The 22479-nt window shown below is 46.5% G+C and overlaps 1 protein-coding gene across 2 annotated transcripts in view; it reads left to right on the top strand.

Annotated features, from left to right (window-relative positions):
* Nucleotides 1-22479, top strand: part of PGM1 (phosphoglucomutase 1) — a 56940-nt gene that overhangs the window by 4984 nt on the left and 29477 nt on the right. The window contains exon 1 of one of the 2 annotated variants that reach the window (XM_080921572.1): nucleotides 21194-21821. The exons of the other annotated variant lie outside the window; for it this stretch is intronic. Coding sequence (XP_080777698.1) covers nucleotides 21522-21821 — 300 coding nt within the window. The 5' untranslated portion in view covers nucleotides 21194-21521. Of the gene's footprint in view, nucleotides 1-21193; nucleotides 21822-22479 lie in introns of those variants that run through there. 2 annotated transcript variants of the gene reach the window in all.

Below are 22479 nucleotides of genomic sequence, written 5' to 3'. Positions count from 1 at the left end.
GAGTCATCCCTGGTTGTGAAGCTTCTGGAGAGGAAAACTTGTACTTCGCCTTTCTCTTCTAGCAAGGGGACTGAATTCCAGCCTCAGACATGTGGAGAAAGTGCTCTGCACAATAAGCACAACCATGCGTGTGCAAGAAGCACCTAAAGAAGTGCTCAACATCCCTAGTCATCAGGGAAATGCAAATCAAAACAACCCTGAGATTCCGCCTCACACCAGTCAGAATGGCTAAGATCAAAAACTCAGATGACAGCAGATGCTGGTGAGGTTGCGGAGAAAGAGAAACACTTCTCCACTGTTGGTGGGACTGTAAGCTGGTACAACCACTCTGGAAATCAGTCTGGCGATTCCTCAGAAAAGTGGGCATAGTACTACCTGAAAACCCAGCTATACCATTCCTGGGCATATACCCAAAAGACCTCCAACATATAACAAGGACACATGCTCCACCATGTTCATAGCAGCCTTATTTGTAACAGCCAGAAGCTGGAAAGAACCCAGATGTCCTTCAACAGAAGAATGGATACAGAAATTGTGGTACATTTATACAATGGAGTTTTTACACAATTTACACAATTTAAACTCAGCTATTAAAAACAATGACATCATGAAATTTTGAGGCAAATGGATGGAACTAACAGCTATCATCCTGAGTGAGGTAACTGAGTCACAAAACAACACATATGGTATGCACTCACTGATAAGCGGATATTAGCCCCAAAAGCTCTGAATAACCAAGAAACAATCCACAGACCTTATGAAACTCAAAAAGAAAAAAAGGCCAGAATGTGGATGCCCCAGTCCATCTTAGAAGGGAAAACAAAATATTAATATTCATGGGAGAAAATAAATGAACAAACAGAGGAGCAGGGATTGAAGAAAAGATCATCCAGAGACTGCCTCACCTGGAGATTCATCCCATATGCAGCCACCAAACCCAAGCACTATTGCTGATGCCAAGAAGTGCTTCCTGACAGGAGCCTGATATGGATGCTTCCTCAGAGGCCCTGTATCAGAGCCATACTGATACAGATGAGGATGCTTGCAGCTAACCATCAGACTGAGCACAGGGAACACATTATAGGAGCTAGAGAAAGGACTGAAGGAGCTGAAAGGATTTGCAACCCCATGGGAAGAACAACAACCAACCAACCAACCAAACCCTTCAGAGCTCCCAGAGACTAAAACACCAAACAATGAGCACACATGGAGGGACCCATGGCTCCAGTTGCATATGTAGCAGAGGATGGCAGATTTTGGCATCAGTGGGAGGAAAGGCCTTTGGTCCAGTGAAGACTAGTTTTCCCAGTGTAGGGAGGTGCTGAGGTTGGAGAGGGTGGTTGGGAGAGGGAGCACCTTCATGGAGACAAGGGAAGGGTGAGGGGGGATGGGTGGGGAGAGAGGGGATAACATATGAAATGTAAATACAGAGAATATCCAATAAAATGATATATAAGAAAGGAAGGAAGGAAGGAAGGAAGGAAGGAAGGAAGGAAGGAAGTGAAACAGGGAAGTCAGCACTACCCCACCCGTTCTCCCCAAAGCTCCCTGGAACACTTGGCCATATGCCCAGTCACAGCAAGTCACTTACCTGATTTCAGAGCTGAGCTCATATCTGGGGAGCTCCTTCCCAGTGTTTAAAAATCTCCACCTAGCTTGGTAAGTTTTAAGGGTCCATGGTGGAGAATTTGGAGAAGGCTTTTTTTAACTGCTGTCCTCAGGACCATGGAGGGGGTTGAAGTTATTTTGTAGCTGTGACTTGGAGAGGGAACAATTTATCGGACTTACATTTCTACAGCACTGTTCATCATGGAAGGATCAAGAAAGAAACTCAAACAAGGCAGGAACCTGGGGATAGGAGCTGGTGCAGAGACCACCCATGGAGTATAGCTTACTAGCTCAGCCTAGGGATGGTACCACCCACAGTAGGCTGGGCCCCTCTCCACCAATCACAATTAAGAAAATGTCCTACAGGCTTGCCTACAGCCCAGTCTTATGGGAGCATTTTTCTTAATTTAGGTTCCCTCTTCTCAGATGACTTTAGCTTGTGTTAAGTGATGGGAAAAGGAAGAAGGGCAGTCCCGTGAGCTGCTCTGAAATGATAATAAGAACCTGCTTCAACTGTCCATCTGCAAAACTTGCTGCTAACTATGTCTCTTTGTATTCACTTAAGCATTTCACTAGAACTGCAGAAAATGGATTAACATAATCAATTCTCCAGCACATTTCTTTTTTCCTTTTTTGAGATTGTAATATAATTGCATCCTTTCCCCTTTCCCTTTCCTTCCTCCCAGCCTTTCCATACCCCTCCATTCTCTCTTAAATTCATGACTCTTCTTCATTAATTGCTGTTACATACATATATATATATATATTTAAATCACACACACACACACACACACACACACACACACACACACACAACTTACTAAGCCTGTATAATGTTACTTGTATGTATCTTCACAATGCTGACCATTGATAGTGGATAACCAGTTGGTGTGCTCTTTCCTGAGGGAGACAATTTCCCCCACTGTCAGCATCCCTTCCTTGTCTGTGGTGGTTTGCACAGGGTCAAGGCCATGCCGTGAACTCTCCCTGTGTTTGTTGGCTCATTCAGCTTACATTTAGGCAGTCATGTTGGTGAGACTTTTGGGTGTAGCTTCTGAAGTTTCTAGGGAACGGAGTCTCACATCAAACTTCCTGATTCTCTGGCTCTAACATTTCCTTTCTCCTTTCTGCTATGATCTTAGATGCAGGAATTGTGTTAAAGATGTAGCCATTTGTTTGGTTGTGTGTGTGTGTGTCCTTTAAATAATGGTCTCTATATCTGTTGCAAAGAGAAATTTCCTTGATAAGTGTCAACTAGACTCCAGCCTGGATCTGGAGAAGGATATGTATTTCTTAAACGAACTGTGGTCATGAAGTGTCATTTCCCTTGTCCAGCTTCTTGGTGGTGTTGGAACTGGGACTTTGGTCTTCTGATATTTCATACAGTTGATCTTTTCTATAAATAAGTATATGTCATAGGGCACAGTGGCACATGCCAATAACCTCAGCAGTCAGGAGGCTAAATCAGGAAGCCTATAAGCTCAAGGCTGGCATGGGTTACTACATGGGATATTGTCTCCCAAGAACAACAAAAGACAAGCCATAAACAAAAATGAGTATGTGTCAGAGAAAGTGGCTCTAGGGGTTGTGACAGCATCCTCTTTCAGAGTTTGAGGACACTGGATTAGGCAGTGCAGATGGACTTCCGGAGCTTTGATGCTCAGATGAACTGCATGCGTTTACAGGAGGACCCCAAATAGAACAGCTTACACACGTGCCACTGAGTGTGTGGCCATCTGCAAAATAGAGAACTGTCTTCCCAAATTTAGTTGACGTCCTTCTTTTCCACTCTCTAATGTCACATAGGATGTGAGATCTTTTTTCCTGCAGATACCTGAAATCGCTCACTATGACAAGGAATGCTTAAATTGGTGTTCGGCTGCTCTGAAGAAAATTGACCCAGCACAAAATGTATTTTCCTTCAAGGTTACCATGGGTGAAGTCATGGGGGGAGCAACAGAAGCCCCTTTTGACTAGAGATCCATCCTCTCCTGGACTCAGTAGGCTCACATGTTGCTTTCAAAGATGCCTTCTCTGGACAGTGGTATAAATGCCAGGTCCCCACTCCGGGTGTCTGAGAAGCACAGGCAGACTGAATAACTTTAAACAGGAAGGCGGTGGGCACCAGGAGTGGCCATTTTAACCACTCCTGGATTGAATCAAAACTAGTTTTGGAAACATAGTGCGAAAGAAGGATTAAAATCCACAAGATTTCTGGTCCCTATTGAAACATGGGCACGGAACTAGATGCCTGTAATCTGAGGACCAGCTGGACCCTGAGGGGTCAGTAGGAACAGTAGTCAACATCCCATTCACGTGGGATGCTATGTGGTACTCTAGTGTATGCACCAAGTTAGAGTGGAAGGTGATACTTCATTGTAGCCAAATCACTCTTTGGTCCTTTGCACTGATGTATAGAAAACCACGTAATCCAGTATATACAGCTGTAGAGGACAACAGGACCAGGCTAACAGCGCTGTATGGGTGTGGGACTGAGGGAGGGCCTGTGGTCTATGAATGACACGGTGGCCATGCTGTTGACATCTTCCTCTTCCTCATTGTCTGTGTGTCAATTGTAGCTAGCTAAATTCTTGCAAGGGAAGTACTTGTGCACTGTGACTACATTGCAAACTTGCCGTTACTCTGAGCTGCACATCTGAGAAGCCCATGGGTTGTAATTTAACATGGGTAAATCTGAACTCTGGCTTTGGGGCTTTCTGCCTCAGCCTTATGTTTGAAATCTCTTAGACTGTTCCAACAACACTTGCCCCTCTCACTGTAGTTCAGTTTGGCTGCTCTGGAGATTGATACTCTGAGGTGACCCCTGAAGTGAACATTGTGTTTACTATGCAGTCTATGGCAATCCAAATAATTTGTATGATTGTATAGGTTGAGCTATGGGAAGAGACCCAATAGACATGACTTGAAGATCGGGCTTTTCTTTTTTGGAGTGGTAGGTGCGAGCAGGTTGGGCCTGGCCTCCTGTGGTCTTGTGGCTTTGCCATCCTGCTCTTGCATGAGGTTGTACTTGCCCACCTGGTTGCAGATGGCTCCCTAGGCACTCCCTACGGCCACGTTTGGGTCATAGACATCAGAAAAAGATGTGCGTATGAAACAACTTTCCATCGTAGCAACTAATGTCCCAGAACGGAGTCAGCTTCAAAGGAGTAAAGGCTTGTTTGGCTCATCTTTGAGAATTTTCAGTGGGTGGACTGTTGACCCCACTGTGGTGGGCTTGCAGAGCGCAGCGTGTCCTGGTGAGTTCTCTGGCCCATGGAAGAGGAAGTGCATCCTATTTGCGGCCTGGTGCAAAGGCCGAGGCTGGATCCCACTGTCCCACTCAAGGGCACAATCTACTAAATACTAGTAGGTCCACCTCTTAAAGTCTCAGTAGTGTCCTGGGCCCAGAACTAAGCCTAACACATGTCCTCCAAAGGACACATGTCCCCTGACACGTTCCCCACATGTGATTAGCTTAAATACTTGTATAACTTAAAAGAGAGAGGAGAGAACATTCAAATCCTTGTGTCAGTCCATTGGTTTGCTGCCCACTGTTATGCTAACCCCTCCCCCAACCCAGATGTTTCCAGCAGACCAGTCAGTTCAGAGTCTCCAGTCTTGTGTCTGGTGCTCTCTTCATCCGGGCCCTGGAAGCACAGGCGCCTCCAAGTACAGCATCCAGTAACTGATACTCGGAAAAACGTAGCTGTATAGCCACATAGTACACATGTGTGTACAGGCAGGTGGGTAGAATAGCGTCAGTCGGTTGAGAGAGAAGGAGGAAGAATTCATTCTGGGCAGCTGTGTGTAGACATGTGCTGAGCAGTGTTGGCATAGATGTGTTCACTCTGCTGGCTAGGGACACAGATTCCCTGTCCTGGCCGAGGGGAGGCTCATGGGGACCCCTGGTTCTGCCCTCTGTAAAGAACGTTTTCCCAACCCCTGTGCACCGTGGAGAGTGGACAACATTGAGCCTTCCCTGCACCCGTTAGAGGCTTCTTTCGATGAGAGGTGGGGACAGGAAGATGGGCTGCCTTTGCAGGCTGTGGGTGCATGTTTCCTTATAGACTCAGGTTTTGGGGTCGCTGTCTGAGGCCAGGCGTACTCACTGCTGGCAGGGAAGACAGCTTATAGCAGGAGCACGTGGCACATGTGGTAGAGCAAAACCACTTCTATGACAAGCAGGGAACAGAGAGATGCAGAAAGAGCCTGGAGTCCACAAGCTTCTGAGGAAAGAAGCTCAGGCCCTTCCCCCAAAGGGTCGACTTCATCTCCCAAATACCACGTTGGGGACCGAGCTTTTAGCACATGGGGCTTTGGGGGCACTCAGGATCCAAGGTGCAGCAGTGAGCACATGGTGGTCTTCACACTGCAAACATATTAGAGCCACAGCGGCGGTGCCTCCGTTCCTGAGGGCCTTCCTGATGGGTGCGGCATGGTGACCAGCCAAAGCAGCCAGCACCCGGTGTGCTAAGAGGGAAAATGAGGTCTGTGGCAGTGTAGGGCCAGCCTGGGGGATGGAACTGTGTCTGTCTTTAGGAGAGTAAGGCTGGCGAAGGCTTGCTGCAGGGGAGTGCTTTGTTCTCAGCCACTTTCTGTCCAGAGCAGACAAGGCTATCAAGAATAGGAGGGGGGACAGTTTCAGTGTCTCCAGGAGAATGACCCCCCCACTTCTCACTAGCATAAGCAATTAGTTTTCCTTTCTTCTCTTCTCTTTTCCTTTTTAACAAACATATCTCAGCTCTTACGCCCGTTAGTATTGTTTCCTGACACATGGCCACTCAGGGATGGTGCACTTACTCCAGCCACAAGTCCAGTGCTCGGAGCCTTTTGAAACGCCTCTGTGGGAATTATTTTTCAGGCCACTGGTTTATGGGCCACATAGGAAAAGCAGTCACATTATTTTATAGTCAGGCTTCATTTTTCACTTAAAATGATGTAATGAGATTTGAATACCCACTTTATTCATTAGACATAGCTCCAGCCGATTTTTTTTTGTCTCTTTTTAAAGTTCAAATCTATTCTCAAAGGATGAAATTTGTTATGGCTGAGGACTTTCAAAGGAAGTGCCGCAGACAGGAAGACAGCTTTCCCTAAGAGTGAGTGGGGTGTCAGCATCGTTCCGACATCTTGCTGCGCCCTAAGCACTGAGATGCATATGCTCTCTCAGAGCTGAAAGTGACTGGCTGTGTGCCCCTTCCACACTCTGCAGAGGGCCTTAGAGGACCTTAGAAGTCATGCTGAGGGCAACCCCACGGTCCCCACGGTTCCACGTTCCTGTGTGTTATGCCACTGTTTACTTACCGAGCTGTTATCTGCCACAAAGGACCTGGATGAGCTGGCCCTCTTCCACTCTGGTGAGCGCATGCTTTCAGTAGGCATTTTTCAATTGCGTATCGTTGGGAAGGTTTGTTCACACACAACAAACAAATGACTAAATACCAAGACCTGACCTAGGAAGATAGTCCCATCAGCTCTAAGTCACAAAAACCCAAGCCTATGACACTGCCCACCTGATCCACGGTAGCGAAGAGTTGGGTGTGGTTGAGATGGTGTTACTGGGTAAGGGCAGGGAAAGAAGGCCTTTTGATTTAATAGTAATAAAACTGCTATATCCCAGGGTCTTCATAGGCCTGTGAAAAATTTATTCTGTGGCTCAAGATGAAGGAAGATTTTAAATGAGGCAGAGGCAAAGTAAGCGTAGACCACTCAGAAGCTTTGGGAGGAAGACCACACCTGGCATTAAGGTTGAGCTTCTTCTGTAGTGGGGCCACATTTAGTGCTCCAGCTCTTTGTGACTAACCCCTGAGAAAACTGCTTAGCACACAGTTCAGCCCTGCCAGCTTCCCCACGGAAAATCTAATAGAGAGACGCGATCAGTGGCTTAAGCATTAGTGTGAGGATGCGCCGGCCTTTGTGAGGGACCACAGTGCCCAATGATGTACTAAACAGAGCATTCTGCTAATTCTGAGGGTTCTACAATGATGTCAAATACTGAGACCATTGAAAGACACAGAAGGAAGAGACAAGGAGAGGGTCTTTTGTGTTGGCTGATAGTCACTGCATAGATATCTTATCCTATCTCCAGCCCTACAGTGTGTCTTAGATTTGCCTGTTGAGGCAGTGGTCCCTGGTCCCATGAGGCTCAACCATATATCCCCTGGATTTGAGGGCTGAGCTCAATGTGATACCTTAAGATGAGTCTGTGGTATAGTTCCCTGGCTTAGGCCAATGTCATCCTATAGATAGTAAGCATCCAGAAACACATCTAACATTGTCATCAGCCTCCTGGGACACATGGATGTGTTCAAACATTTACATGATGTGTGCCAGCGACTGTGCAAGGTATCCGGCGAAAGGGTAAAGCTGTGTGGTCATCGGAGAGCCGCGTTCATCCATGGATAGTGAAATGTAAGTTAGTTTCTGTGACTGCTGACACAAATGACCATAAGCTGAGGGCTTAACAAACAAATTTATCATGTCTGGAGACCAGAAGTCTAAAATCAAGCTGTTGGCAGCAAATAGTAGGCAGAGGACCTTTCTGGTAGCCCAGGGTTCTTGGAACACGCCGAGTCACTACTTCTGACCTCCCAAGGCCATCTCCGTGGGCCTGTCTGCTTCCCCACCTCAGATTTCCATGCTGGGGAGTTCCGCTCTTGGCCTGCGCCACGCCCTCAGCCCTCTTCTGTTGTCAGAAAGACACTTGTCATTGGATGTAGGGCCCACGTAGGTGATCCAGGATGCTCCCATCTCAAGATCCTTAGCTTGCAAAGTCATTTATCAAACAAGGTCATTGTCCATCACAGGCTCTGAGTGAAGAGGTTGGAGGGTAGTGGAGACCACCATTTAATCTACTCAGTTAGCATGTGATGGGAACCCAGACACTTCCCCACCCCCGCCCAGCCGCTGCTGCTTTCATGGGACCAGACCTACATTACTCTAAGTCCAGTGCTTCATCCTTCTCTGTGTCCCCATGGGCCGCCTGGGATACAATGCCAAGCAGAAGACAGGCCACTGGGTGACACTCTGCCTTGCACAAAGAAGTAAGTAGCTCATAGTATGACTTGGGTTCACGCCGTAGTTTCAATTTACTGTGAAATGTATGGGCTCTGCCTATCCTCGCTAAGGCTCAGAATCCTCTCCTGTGATCAGGAGTTAGTTCTGATATCCGATGAAGAGTGTTATGGGAACTGATTGAGTTCATTGGCTTCTGAATGCTTCAGGACATCAGGGTGCAACCTGAGTGCCAGTTACCACGGTTGTCATTGAAACTACTTTTGATTCAGGCAAGCCACCCCTTGGGCTGACTCAGTCCTGCCCCAGACCTCGGAGCCCACATGATAAAGTCTCCGACCAGCACAAACTTCGGGCTTCTTGGGGAGTGTGGTTGGGTCTTTATCATAGTTACTGAGTCCATGTTGAAGAGGTGGCTCACAGGGAAAAGTAAGATCCACCGGGGGGCGGGGGAGGAGAGAGCTGATTCCTGCAGTTGTCTTTGGGAAGGGACACACATGCACTAGTGCACACACACAGACACACAAATGTAATTTAAAAATTTAGATGATTTCTTTCACTTAGGATTTTATTACAGTATGACTTTAGAGTCAGCCAAACATGAGTTTGGTTCCTGGAAACACTTTTTTACTTCATGTTCTGTTTAGGGTAAATTAAAAATGTCCTTTTTGTGGGGCGAAGAGGTGCTGAGGATCGAACCCAGGCCCTTGCAAACTAGGCAAGCACATGACAACTGAACTAGAGCCCTAGCCCTTTGATTTCTCTTTTACTTATTTTTGAAATGTGTATGTCATAGGGTAGTTTAGGGGATTAAGATGATGTGTAGAAAGATTGCCTACACGAGTCACACCCAGTCTTAGTCGGCTGTCTCAGCGGGTGAGGATTCAGGGGGCAATACACTGTAGACAGCCAAGAGTCCCACAGCATCTCCTGCCTTCCTGACTTGCGTCTCTTGGCAGATTTGCCAGCACTCAGCAGCGTGCTGCACACCGATAACCTGCCTGGTGCAGAGCACAGATGTTTCCTCACGCACAGAGCTTCTTGCAGGCTCTTGGGTAGGAGAGGAGCCTGTTCTGAGAAACTAGGTTCAGTCTCTCTTTGTTCTGACACTCAGCTATCTTGTCTCAGAAGTGCATGGCAGGCAGCCCCGATAGAAGCAGAATTGTCCCCGAGTGGCAGGGTTTGGTCTTGCATACACAGTACAGCTGCCCATTAGGATTCGAGGACAGTTTTAAGAAGTGGCCAGCTGGGTCCCCTTGTTCCTGGGGCCTCTCTTGAACAGCTTTGGAAGCTTTCTGCCCTTTAGACAGTTGCCCAGCACGGCCGCAGTGCCTGGTAGTCTGTTATGCTTTGGGAACACTCAGTTCTGTCCATGTGGCCATGAACAACAGAATTTTTTCTCATAAATAGTGGTTCATTTTGTATGTGTGACAGTCCCCAATTCATTCACTGTGGACTCAGTTGACTTAGGATCTTGGCTGTGATAAACATGAGGTTGATATCTTTTCCTTTGCATTTATGATCAGCACTGGGGTACTTGGGCCACACTGCTCTACTCACAGTGTTTTGAGGCACCTTTATATTAATTTATGATGGCTGTACCAATTGTGCTTACCCGCCTACAGTGAGTAGCAGTTCCTGTCTCTGCAGCCTCATCAGCATTTGCCAGTCCCTGGGTTTATCTCATGCACAGGCCAACCTTTAATCTGGTCCAGGACTTACTTCATGACTTTGAGGGGATCAAGAGTTTTGGAGACTTAGGTCAGTAAACCCAAAAGGCTGTTTCTGAGTAGGGCTGGTTGCAGTATTTGTCCAGTGACACTGAAACCCCAGTGGTTTGCTGTAGCTCCTGGTTTAATTAACAGGCTACATGGCATGAGACAGGTTTTCATGGTATCTGATGTTTGCAGCAGAGCAAGCCTGTAAACTTGGGTTCATGATACAGGCGGGGACTGTGAAGTGAATTAAACTTGAGCACTTAGTTAGATTGTATATTTTACAGATGCAAAGAAACAAAAAACCCACACTGCAAACAATTACACAGTGCAACTATTTTTCTACAGGTCTCTCTGAGACATGTATATTTGCATGTGTATATAAACATAAATAAATAAATAAATATGTAGATACTGTTTTAAAGACAGTTTTACTATATAGCCTTGGCTGCCCTGGAACTTGGGATATAGTCCTTGAACTCATGACAATCCTCCTGCCTCTGCCTCCCAAGTTCTGGGATTCCAGGCATACGCTGCCACAACACATTTCCTACCTTACCGGGAGTAGAACCATGAAGGCCCTTGGCCATTTCTGCTTGTGATCCCCAAGGCCCTGCTATGGAGTGGAGCAAGCTTCCTATCAGAGCATCACAGACCAACCAGCTGTCCTCCCCATCCTACACACACACACACACACACACACACACACACACACACACACACACATTGTATTCATTTACATTTCAAATGACATCCCCCTTTCCGGTTACCTCTTCACTAATCCCCTCCCACCCACCCCACCTCTCTGAGGGAGCTCCTCCACCCACTCACCCGCTCTGGGCCTCACTGCTCTGTCGTCCCCCTACATCTAGTCTTCAGTTGTTACTATGCAAGTCTCGTGTGCTCTAGAAAGCACAGGCCAGTTCTCAGGCAGGGTGCCCTCTTCAGATGCCTGAGCTGTCTGTAACGAGAGGTTTCTTAGTAACGGTCGTTCTGGGAAGTGGAGTTTGATGCCCATGTTCAAGAGCCCTCCGCAGTCTCAGGGCATCTGATGCTCTTCGTCACCAGTTCGGTCCCTCAGGGTTTGCTCTGAGCAAGCCTATTCCCGGTACTGAGATAAAGTTCCGTGAGAAAGAGAGGAAGCTTCCCCTTAAGTCCTGAGCTGACACTTGGTGGTGAGGAGCAAGCACTCTGGGACAACATAAAGGTACTTGGGAGGGGCCTGGGGAACCCCCAGCATGTTTTCACCCAGTCGGTCAGCCCTGTGCAGAGAGCTTAGCTGCCCCAGAATAGAACATGCCATTTTAAATTACTGTTAACTATGTCAGTTTCTCAGGGTTTCCAGAACAAGCTATCACACACTGTTGCTTCAAACAACACCCATTCACTCTCATAGTTTCAAAGGCTTGGAATTCTGAAATCAGAGTGGCAGCCCTGAGGGCAAGCTGCTGCTTCTTCCTTCCCTTTCCTCCCTCCTCACCACCTCCTTCCAAACCAGGTCTTCATGTATGCCAGGCGCACCCTTCCACGCTAGAGATAGCCGTAGTCCATGCTCTTAGGAGCCCTAGAGGAGGCTCTGCCCTTGCCCCTCCTAGCTCCTGTCACTTGGTGCTGCAGCATAGTTCACATTCTCGACCTCTGTCCCCATGTGGCACTCTTCCTGGGGTGTCTGTCTCTGACTTCAAATCACTCTCTCCTTATAAATATGACAGCCACTCATTGGATTTAGTGCTTGACCCAATGCAGTAATCTTCAAATTCCTCATCTGTAGTGTGGAGGTAGTGAGAACACCCACACCATGGGATCGGTATTGAGTGTGTTAGAAAGCCTACGTGTGCCATGAGGCACACTGCTGGACTTCACATGAGTTTATATGATCTCAACAGCTTGAGAGAAAAAGCTGTTGGGCAGCTGTGCAATAGGTGAGGAACCAGATTGATTCCTTCAGTACTACTTAAGTACCAACTAAAGCCTGACAAGATTTTGATTGGAGCCCTTATTTCCACTATACTGGATCCCCCAAAGCAGATGGTCCTCACTGTGCATAGCCAAAACCCGTATGCTCACTAGTCCATGATGTCCAAAGGAAGTCATTCAAGTAATGGTGTCTTCAACAGCTTCTGCTGCTGCTGCTTGTCTTCCTCCTCCTTCTTCATCATCATGCACATCACAATCATTATTTCTATTGTGTGATAAGACACCATGACCGAGGCAATTATGGAAGAAAGAGTTTATTGAGGGCTTACAGTTTCAGAGGGTGAGTCTGACCATCGTGGTATGGAACTTGGCAGCCAGCAGGAAGGCATAGTGTTGGGGCAGTGCCCGGAGCTTACATATATCCTGACTCACAAGCACTAGCAGAGAAAGTTAACTGGGAAGGGTATGGGCGTCTGAAAAAAGAAAAAAAAAAAAAAAAAACCCAAAGCTCACTCCCAGTAACACACCTCCTTCAACAAGGCCACACCTTCTAATCCTTCCCAAATAGTTCCACCAATTGGGGACCACATATTCAAACATAAGCCTATGGGGGCTGTTTATATTCAAACCACCACAGATACTGCCTTTCCAGGAATTTGTTTATTTTGAGACAGTAACTCACTTTGCAGTCTAAGCTGGCCTCAAAGTCAGTAGGAAGTCCAGGCTGTTCAAATCAATGGTGACTCCTCGGTCTTAACTTGTTGAGTGCTGGTGTTACAGGCATACACCATTGTACCTATTTTACAAATAAGAAGTTGAGGTCAGGGAGACTGTACACAGCCAGAAGTCAGGCTGGACCCAGGCTGGTCTAATCTGGAGCCCTCTGGGTAGAGAAAAGACTGTGCTTGGTTCAATCCGAGGCATTCCTTCTTTGTTCCACTTCCATCTTCCTCTGCCATGTTCATTATCCCTGCCTCCCCCAAGTGCCTGGGCCAATGCAGAAGGTGAGAGAGTGTTTATCCCACAAACCATCTTTCTTCCCTGGCTTCCATTAGGAGATGAGCTAGAAGGGTGGATCAGGCCTTCTCAGTACCTCTTGAGTTTTGTTACTGTGGGTCCAGGCAGCTATGAAAAGCACTTGGTATATTTTGTTTACTTGAACGTCCTCAAGGGAGCTTGCTCCCTTACTTCACAGTGATTCTCCACTGGAAGGCAGTTTCCCTCCTTTGGAGCCACCTTTCTCCAAAGCGGTCCTGGAGTAACACTGTTTCCCACTTTGTGTTAAAATCTTAATGGTTTGTGGGCCATAAGAAGACACAGGGGGCCTGGTGAAGGGGACAAGGCAGACAATACCTCTGGGAAAGACAATACTTCTGTCACCCCAAAGCTACAGCAAATTTGCCTGATTTTCCTGTTTCCCACCACAAGAGGGAAACACATAACCACAAATGACTTGAAAAGAAAGCCGTTCTGTAGCCTGACTTGTGGGTCTGGGTGTCTCCTATCTTTTAAATGGATTCATACTAACTGCACATCCTTCTGGGTCACAGTGTGGTGATTCAGTACATACATACTGTGCTCCATAACGTTTATTATCTCTTCGTGATTGGCAGCTTTGGAACTTTCCCCCACCCCGGTATTTCCTACCCCCGCTAAAAACCACAGGCTTTTAATACTTAACTCCAGGTAATAACCAGTGTGGGAAGGCGCACACCTAGACTGGTGAGTCTTTACATTGGAGAGTGTAAGCTCAGCCATAGAACTAAGAATGGCATACCTGTAGGCCGGGGCTGCTGGCCATGCCTTCCTTCTGAGCACACAGTTCCGGAGCAAGTTCCTAGTGAGCAGTTTTTACGCCGGCTTTTGACATATCTTCTATCCTCTACCAAAATCTTCTCAAAGGTTAGGGAGACAGTTGCCTCTCTCCTTCTCATTTTTTTTTTTTTTTTTGTTTGTTTGTTTGTTTGCTTTTTTTTTTTTTTTTTTTTTTTTGGTTTTTAGAGGCCAAGCTAGTCAACAGATCCAGCATCACAGAGGCTCATTAAAACGTTGAGTAGATGTTGGTGGTCAGCCCAGTGAGTTTCCACTGAACCACTGTGAGGACCATAGCAGATGACTGAAGGCTGCTGGGAGCTAGGCTCCTTGACCTCACAGTAGATGTAGGAGGAGACCAGACAACAGCTCTCTGATTCTTATCTCTGTATCGCCCACCTCCTTCATGTTCCTCACCCCTGTGGTCTCAGTTGTTGGGGTACAGGTTTTGTGTGTGTGTGTGTGTGTGTGTGTGTGTGTGTGTGTGTGTGTGTGTGTGTGTGCACGTGTACACCTATGACTCTCTGTGTGTACTATTTTATTTACAAATTCATTGATCCTGCATTTCAGATTTATAAATCACATGTTGTGTTCTTTTAAACGTCCCCGTTGACAAGCAGCACTGAAAGCATCCAAATCCTATGATCTAATGAAGGCAGCCGCAGACACGGTCTCACCCAGCAGCTGTGGTCACACTCACTGCCCAGGTCCACCTGACTGGCTGTGCGTGCTCAGGTAGTGTCGGGGCCTCTGTTAAGTAGCTACTCTGTGGCCAAGCACTGCAATCAACAGTTTACATGCTTTGCTTTATTCTCATGTAGCCCAGGCTGGACCGCATAGTGAAGGATGACACTAAGCTTCTGATCCTCCTGCCTCCACCTCCACGTGCAGGAATTACAGCTGCTGTGCTACCACACCCTGCTTATACAGCACTCAGGGTTTGGACTGGGACTTTGAGAATGCTGTTGGAACTAAGTGCCCAGACCTAACTTCTAGGAGTTTGAAAAGGAGTTTCATTAACCTTGGTTTGCAGAGACTCCGCAAATAATGCAATGTTAACTGTTTATATTGTATTAGGCACTATGAGGTTGCTTAATATGTGGGATATATACAAGTTATATGAGAATGGCCCCTTCCCTATAGGGCGTCTGTAGATGCTAGGATTCCTAGAGCGTCTGCGTGGGATGGGTGTGGTCTCCCGTCTCTAACATTACAGAGAAAGGCCTGGAAGCACAGGGGTTAAATAAATATTGTCCAAGGCCATTTGCCTGGAGACTGGAGAGCTGAGGGAGGGTCCTGTCAGTTTGTCCACAAAGTCCATCCCTTTAATATCTAATGGGATGAACTTCTGGTATATTCTGCGTTCTCTTGAGTGTTCGGTTAATGTCTCTAATTCTGGTAATTCCTCTTTTTTACAGTGATGATTGTGATTCTAAATAAGTCGGCCCTCTGCCTATTGTCAGCTGTAATCACAAGATGACACTTAGATGAGGCAGTAGCTCACATTCCTTAAATGTGTTTAAAATACAGACTGTATTTACATGTTCTATAATGGCTCCAAAGACATTAATACCAATGGAGGAGTGTCCTTAATTTTAAAAATACCAAAATCTAGAATGCTCCAAAAATCTGGTACCAATACAGCACCACAAGCGCAAAATTCCACATGTGACTTCATAGAGCGAATGACAGTGAAGTCGTAGGCACACAAATAAACATTTGTATAAAGTTGCCCTCAGGTGGTGTGCAAAAGGTGCGTATGAACAAAATGGATTTACCTAGACCTAGATTCCATCCCTAGGACATCTCATTTTATATCAGTGCAAACATTCCAGAATTCAGAAACATCTAAATTCAAAACCCTTCTGGTCTAGAGAATTTTGGATAAGAGGCACTCCACGTGTACTGTAAATTTGATTTATTTTTATACAAGGTATACTTGGCTATTCTGTGCTTTATCTAAATGATTTTTTTAAATGTTCATGGCTGGGAGTGTAGCTCAGTGTCTAGTGTTTGCCTAGCGTGTGTAAGGTCAGAAATTCGATTCCTACCACCCACTCCCCAACACCCATCCGCTCACTTACTCCGAGTAATTAGTTACTTTTCTAGTTGAATGCAGGTGGTGGTGGTGTGAGCTGGATGGAGTGCATGCTGCCCAGGGATTTGGATGTGGAGCCTTTCCTAGCCTAGAATGCCAATGCCACAGGTAGCCTCCATGATTTCTGCTCACAGCAGGTATTCCCTAATGTCGTGACTGACATCCTGAACCCTACACATCAGAAGATACACCTAACCCATTCTCTGCTTGATTCTATTTTGGATTCTTTTCTGATTTATTCCCCCACAAAACAAGGCAACAGCACCCCAAGATATGTAAGTGGCACTGTGTTAGTAATGTTTGAGTATCCTTGTATCTCTTGGCTGTCAGAAACAGTTTTACTGATATGTTTGAGATATTACAGGACTTATTTCTCCAGTCCCTTAGTCTGCCTCTCTGGTCAAAGGGCTAACTGGCTTTGGCTTGGATACTTCAAAGTCTCAGTTTTAGAGTCCAAGACTCAAAGATGCGAGCAGTTCTGCCTTGTAACCCTGGTCATGATGGGTCGGAGTCAGAGTTCTCTGGGGCAGGGTACAGGGTAGTTCTCAGAGAACCGAGAGAACAGATAGAAGCTGAGGTGTGGAAAGGGGTCAGAAGCAGAGTTGCTTAGGAAGTCTTTTCCTGCTGGAGGACAGAAACCTCAAAGGCTCAGGGACTTCAAGTTGACAGTGTATTCAGAAGGCCAGCAGGGGCTCGTGCTGGGCAGATTCTATCCACAAGGATCTTCCAAGCCACTCCAGCTAAGGAAGGTTGTGCTTTTTACCAGCCTTGCTAGTCTTGGATAATCTCTTTCTGCAAGCTTTTTCATACGCTGTTGCTAGCCAATCATATTTCCCCAAACATGGTGGTTTGTGTCCTTCCTGCTTTATTTCGCACACGTCTCTGATACTTACAAAAGTGGCTTCATGGGTCATAACCCCATGCCTTGCCCCAGCCATTTTTCAGGGCTCATCCTTGGGATCGCCACTGCTCAGACTCAGCCCTTGAAAACGTTCCCCTAGGACATGGCTTCCTCCTGATGTAACTTCTTTCCCACAAAGACCCACGCACCCATGGTTTTGTCCCTGCTCCCACCCAGAATGTGAAATAAAGGGTAATTAGTATTCTTACACCGTTTCCAGAGGCTTGCTTCAACACTCTGGAGGAGGAGGGGGATCTTTACCGTGCTCTTGTGAACGAAGGGGTCGTAAGGATCTCACTGTAGCGATAAAATGAGCTTTGGGATGGGCTAGTCTTCACTCACAGCTTCTTGGAGGCCATGTAGAAGACTGGATGCTTCCATGATTTACTGCGCACTTCAGTTCAGAGCTAGCTGCATTTTTGCAGGCTCAGCTCAATTCAATGGCCTGTTCCTGAATCTACATTCATACCCTTTAGAGCCATAGTGTTTGGGCCTGGTTTTGCCTGTTTCCTAATCCTGTGCACTTCATATATTACCATGCTGACCCTGGATTGGCTGGCAAATGAACAGGCTTTCCCCACTGCTGTGGACTAATACTCTGGGCTCATAGGCCATGGCAAAAGTAGAGAGCTATGGGCCAGTCGCTGGGTACTTCCTGTTGCTTTTAGCTGAACAGGAAGCTGGCTTCCTGGGCTTTGCACCCAAATCAGGGTTAGCAATTCTATTCCTATGGCCTTTCTAAAACTGGACCCTGTGTATGGTCCAATAATGGTCAAACATGAACCTACTTGAGTCCTAGATCCAGTGCTTGTATGGGGCCTAGACATAGTAGCTAGCTGTCCAATAACTGTGTAATTGGAAAGAAAGAAGAAGGAAAGAAAGGAAAGAAAGGAAGGAAGGAAGGAAAGAAGGAAGGAGGGAAGGAAGGAAGGAGGGAGAAGGGAATGAAGGAAGCAAAGGAGGGAGGGAGAGAGGTTTCCAGCTGGCTGACAAGAAAGGGATCTGAATCTTTGGGAGGCCAGGAGTGAAGGGGTTCATAACTCTGCCATTGTGAAATTGATTGGGCCCAAGACCAGTATGAAAGTTCCTTGTCTGAAGGGAGCAATCCTTAAATCCCCCATATGGTTTAAATGTAATCTGTGTCATTGTGAAGGAGTACTGGTAACGCGGGCGAATTCATTAGGCCAAATTGGGTTCGCTCTGCTCGATAGCAGCGTTTCTGAAGATGAAGCTCAACCTTTGCTGGAGAGCGAAAACGGATGAGTTTCTTAATAGCTGCCCCACTTAGTCTGAGCGGCTCAGGAAGCTTAATGTTTTTAATGCCTCTTCCTTTACCCCACTTCACAGCCCATCTCACATTGCTGCTTCTGGTAATATTTTTATATGAGGTTGAGTTCTATGGTGTCCATAAAATTACGACTTCGTGGGTTTTTTTTTTTTTTTTTAAGGAAGCTTTCTACAGTGAGTGTCTACCATGCGTCAGGCCTCCCTTTGCAAATTGATAAATACAAGACTGGGCATGTGTAGCCATCTGAAAGGTTATGTTCGTAATTTCAGCTTCAGAAAGCCCTGCACCAGCAAGTGGTCCAGCTCGGGTGGAGAACATGCCGACATGTAATATGCTGGTGGGTTTGCCCAGGCACCCTCATGCCCATGTGACCCTGAATGTGCTCTGGGACATCAGGATCTCATTAGGAAGGTTGTAGGGCCTTGGGTCACTGCTCTGTTAGTCCAATGAAGAGATCACTGGGATAATATTTCATAAATCTAGCTCTTTGGTTGCACATATGTTGGTCTAATTTGCGAGGCTATAAGAAACGAAGGGGAACTTGGCACAGAACTTAAAATAGATGAATTTTTTTTTTTAAAAAGCTACTTGCAATAAGTCAAAAAAGCCATGGTAGGTAGCCATGAATAAAACAAGCTTCCTTTTAAAATCAATTTCAAAGAATTTCATTTTATAAAAACAGGAGCCCTAAATAAGCTACAAAAAAAAAGTGGTTGGTTTTTTTGGCTGTCTGGTTCTCAGCCTAATATATATACTCTGTGAGCTGTTTCCACATCTGCAGATTTTCTCTCTGCTTTCAGTTGGCAAGGCCAGCAGGATACCTTTACAGTTTTGCCTCAAGGGTACAGTAACTCTCCTGCCCTGTGCCATAACTTAGTCTGAAGGGATCTTGATTATCTGTCACTTCCACAAACTATCACACTGGTCCACTATGTTGACGACATTTTGCTCATGGGACCATGTGAGCAGGAGGTAGAAACCACTTTGGACTTGTTGATAAAACACGTATGTACATTAGAGGATAGGAAATAAATCCAACCAAAATTCAAGGGCCTTCTACCTCAGTGAAACCCCCAAGCATCAAGCAGTATTGGGCATGCAGAGATTGATCTTCTGAGGTGAAGGATAAATTACTACACTTGCCCCTTTCTACTACCCAGGAAGAAGCCTGTTTCGATTTTGGAGACAACACATTCCACACTTGGGTGTGTTACTCAGGCCCAGGCACAAGTGGATCAGTAGACTGCCAGCTTTGTGTTGGGCCTGGAACAGGAGAAGGCTCTTGTGTTTGTTTGTTTGTTTGTTTGTTATGTACACTGTAGCTGTCCTTAGACACACCAGAAGAGGGCATCAGATCTCATTACAGATGGCTGCTGGGAGGAGGCTCTTGAGCAGGTCGAGCCCACTGCGCCGGCTGCTCTAGCACTGATCCGTAGGATCCAGCAGACCAGATGGGACTTGAGGGGTCAGCAGTTGGTCAGTGTGGCCATGTCTGCTATGTGAAGGGTCCCCAGCCAGTCGAGCTTTCCTGCCGTGTGCACATTAGCTCTGCTGGCCCTCTGCTAGGCAGCCCTCCTCTCCCCCCTGCCTCTGAGAGGCTGGCTAGCTGCTTACAGAGCTTGTCTGCTGTCACACCCAGATTGGCACCCTGGTAGATAAATCTGGTTTTCAAAGGTGGTGATTCACAGCTCCCTTCAAAATATCACTCTCTAGTTCCTATCAGACTCTCCAGACCTGCGGTATGACCAGCCCTGGTTTACTTTTTAAACATCTTTAACAAGTTCAGAACTTTGATGATATGGCTTCTTAATTGGTAACTTCTGATGATCCAGAAAAGAAACTCACAGGCATGTCTTTAAATGGGTTATTAAGAAAACCTTAGGGGTTAGAGGATATTAGGTACTAAATTTGTTCAGATAAAAATTTTAAAAACATTTTAGGTTCTTCAAATGCAAAAGACAATTTGCTTCACTGCAGATGTTTCCTTGAGAAGGCTGGAGAAATGCTTGCCAGTTAAGAGAGAGCAGGGCTCTTCCAGTGGGGTTCGCAGCACCTACACAAAGCTCACCTCACCAATAGTTTCCTGAGAGTAAAGTCTGTTTAAACAGGCTTGTATGTCAGCAGAGACTAGCAGGATTTCAAGTTCCAGTTCAGTGGGAGCTACGTGTTCAAGGCTAGTCTGGGCTCCACAGTAAGACCCTGTATAAAATAGTTACTGGTTTTATCCTACTATTTGTCTATCAGTAACCGACCCAGGCGTATATATGTAGGAAATACATCTATCAACTTCTCGTTGCTCTGTATTTCTCAGAAATGTGAATCCCCAGCGTCGTTTTTCATTTAAGAGAAGAGCCGAGATGTTGGCTGGTGGATAGTCTGATAAAACCACATTTACTCCCGGTGCTGGAGATGCTCCCGGGGCATTGCCCACGCTGACAAGCACATTCTTCCAAAGCTGTACTTGAGCCCTGTTTGGTTAAATTCTTGGTGGCCAATGAGCAGATCTGTTCTGTTAGCAGATTATTCCTCTTCTACCTGGGATGGCCTGGGGGAAGGGCTTAGTCCTGTGGGTATCAGAATGGAATCGAAACGAAGGGACCAGAGGTAACTGAGATCCCTCTCTGCCATTTTAAGCTTGACCTTTTATCTGCTCAGTGGCTCTGAGCAACTTTAGCTGCAGAAGGCCCAGAGGCTCCAGTTCAAGGGGCAGCAGGAATAGTGGGAGCCAAACCAGGTATCTTGTCCTAACCTGCTTTAGGGACTGCAGTTGTCCCTTCTTAGCTTTGGCTTCAAGAGCAGAGGCTGGCAGCTCTCTGGTGTCTGAAACCAAAGTCTGCTGCAAGCAGCACTCCGGGGAACTCTGCCCTAACGGGAACTGGGGCAAAAATAATTCAGCTTCATTGTGTGGGCAGAAGGATCTTCATCGGAACAGCTTTGAAGATCTGCTTTGTGTGGGGTTACGGGTGGGTGTGTGACCCATAACTTTTCCTCAGGAGACAACCACCGTAGGGAATGAATGGGACCTCCTAACGACAGTGATGGTTCAAGGAAAATTTCTGCGTTGTTTACACAGAGGACACTGTGGCAGCTCCGGGTCTGACAGACAATTCGGGGGACCCTCAGCTACTTCCTGGACACCCTCACAGAGCCAGGAGCTGGGTATGAAAGATGAGTGACTTTGAAGAATGGGTTTCTGGGACACACAGGAGAACAGAAGAGGGTCCGCTCCCACTGCTGACTTTCGCCACAGCTCCTTACCAGGACCAGAAGCCAGGCCCCAGTGGACTGCAGAAGAACACCCATCACTTTGAGGAGAGGCCTTGCTATCTGGAGAATTTCATCCAGAGCATATTCTTTTCCATAGACCTGAAAGATCGCCAGGGATCATCACTGGTGGTCGGTGGAGATGGGCGGTACTTTAATAAGTCAGCAATAGAGACGGTAGTGCAGATGGCAGCTGCCAACGGGGTTGGTATACAATAAGTATTGGTACATCTCTGGCCTCCCAAGTACCTTTTTAATCCTACAGAAATACTCAGGATCTACCTCTGTTCTAACGCCTGCTTAATTCCATTGTGATCGAATGTTGTGAAAATGGTTCAAAGTTCCAGCAGTGACCAGGGACCTGGGAATGAAGCTCAGCTTTGCATGTGTTGTGTTTGGTTCCTGCCCTTTGTAAAGTACCTGTTGCCTTGTAGACACATAAAGCATGTTCCTGGCCCTAAGCTTTTTCATCTGCTTGCTAGCTAGCTTCTGTAATTACCCCTGTCCTATGGAGAGCTGTCATGAGCTGGGGCAAGGGAAGGATTTGCTGTGTGTTCAATGGCTTCCTTGTTGATGTTCAGTCATTTGTCAAACAGGAAAACAAAGGCAGGGCATGTTGTTTGCGGATCTTGGTTGTCATGTAAAAAAAGTACCAGGGGGGAGGCTTGGCGGGGACTGGTTGGATGTTAAGTATGAGTCTTCTGGGAAGACCTTTACAGAGGAATCTGCTTATAGTGACCAGGGACACAAAAGAAGCCCTGTTTAGGGTGAATTTGTGCAGCAGGGTAGAGACATCAGGTCTTATAGGTAGTAATGTTAATAGACTCTGACAAAGTGTGGCATTATGGATTAATAATGGCCA

The sequence above is a fragment of the Micromys minutus genome (assembly GCF_963924665.1).
Source record: "Micromys minutus genome assembly, chromosome: 9".
Classification (NCBI taxonomy): domain Eukaryota; kingdom Metazoa; phylum Chordata; class Mammalia; order Rodentia; family Muridae; genus Micromys; species Micromys minutus.
This window is presented reverse-complemented; position numbering and strand designations above follow the sequence as displayed.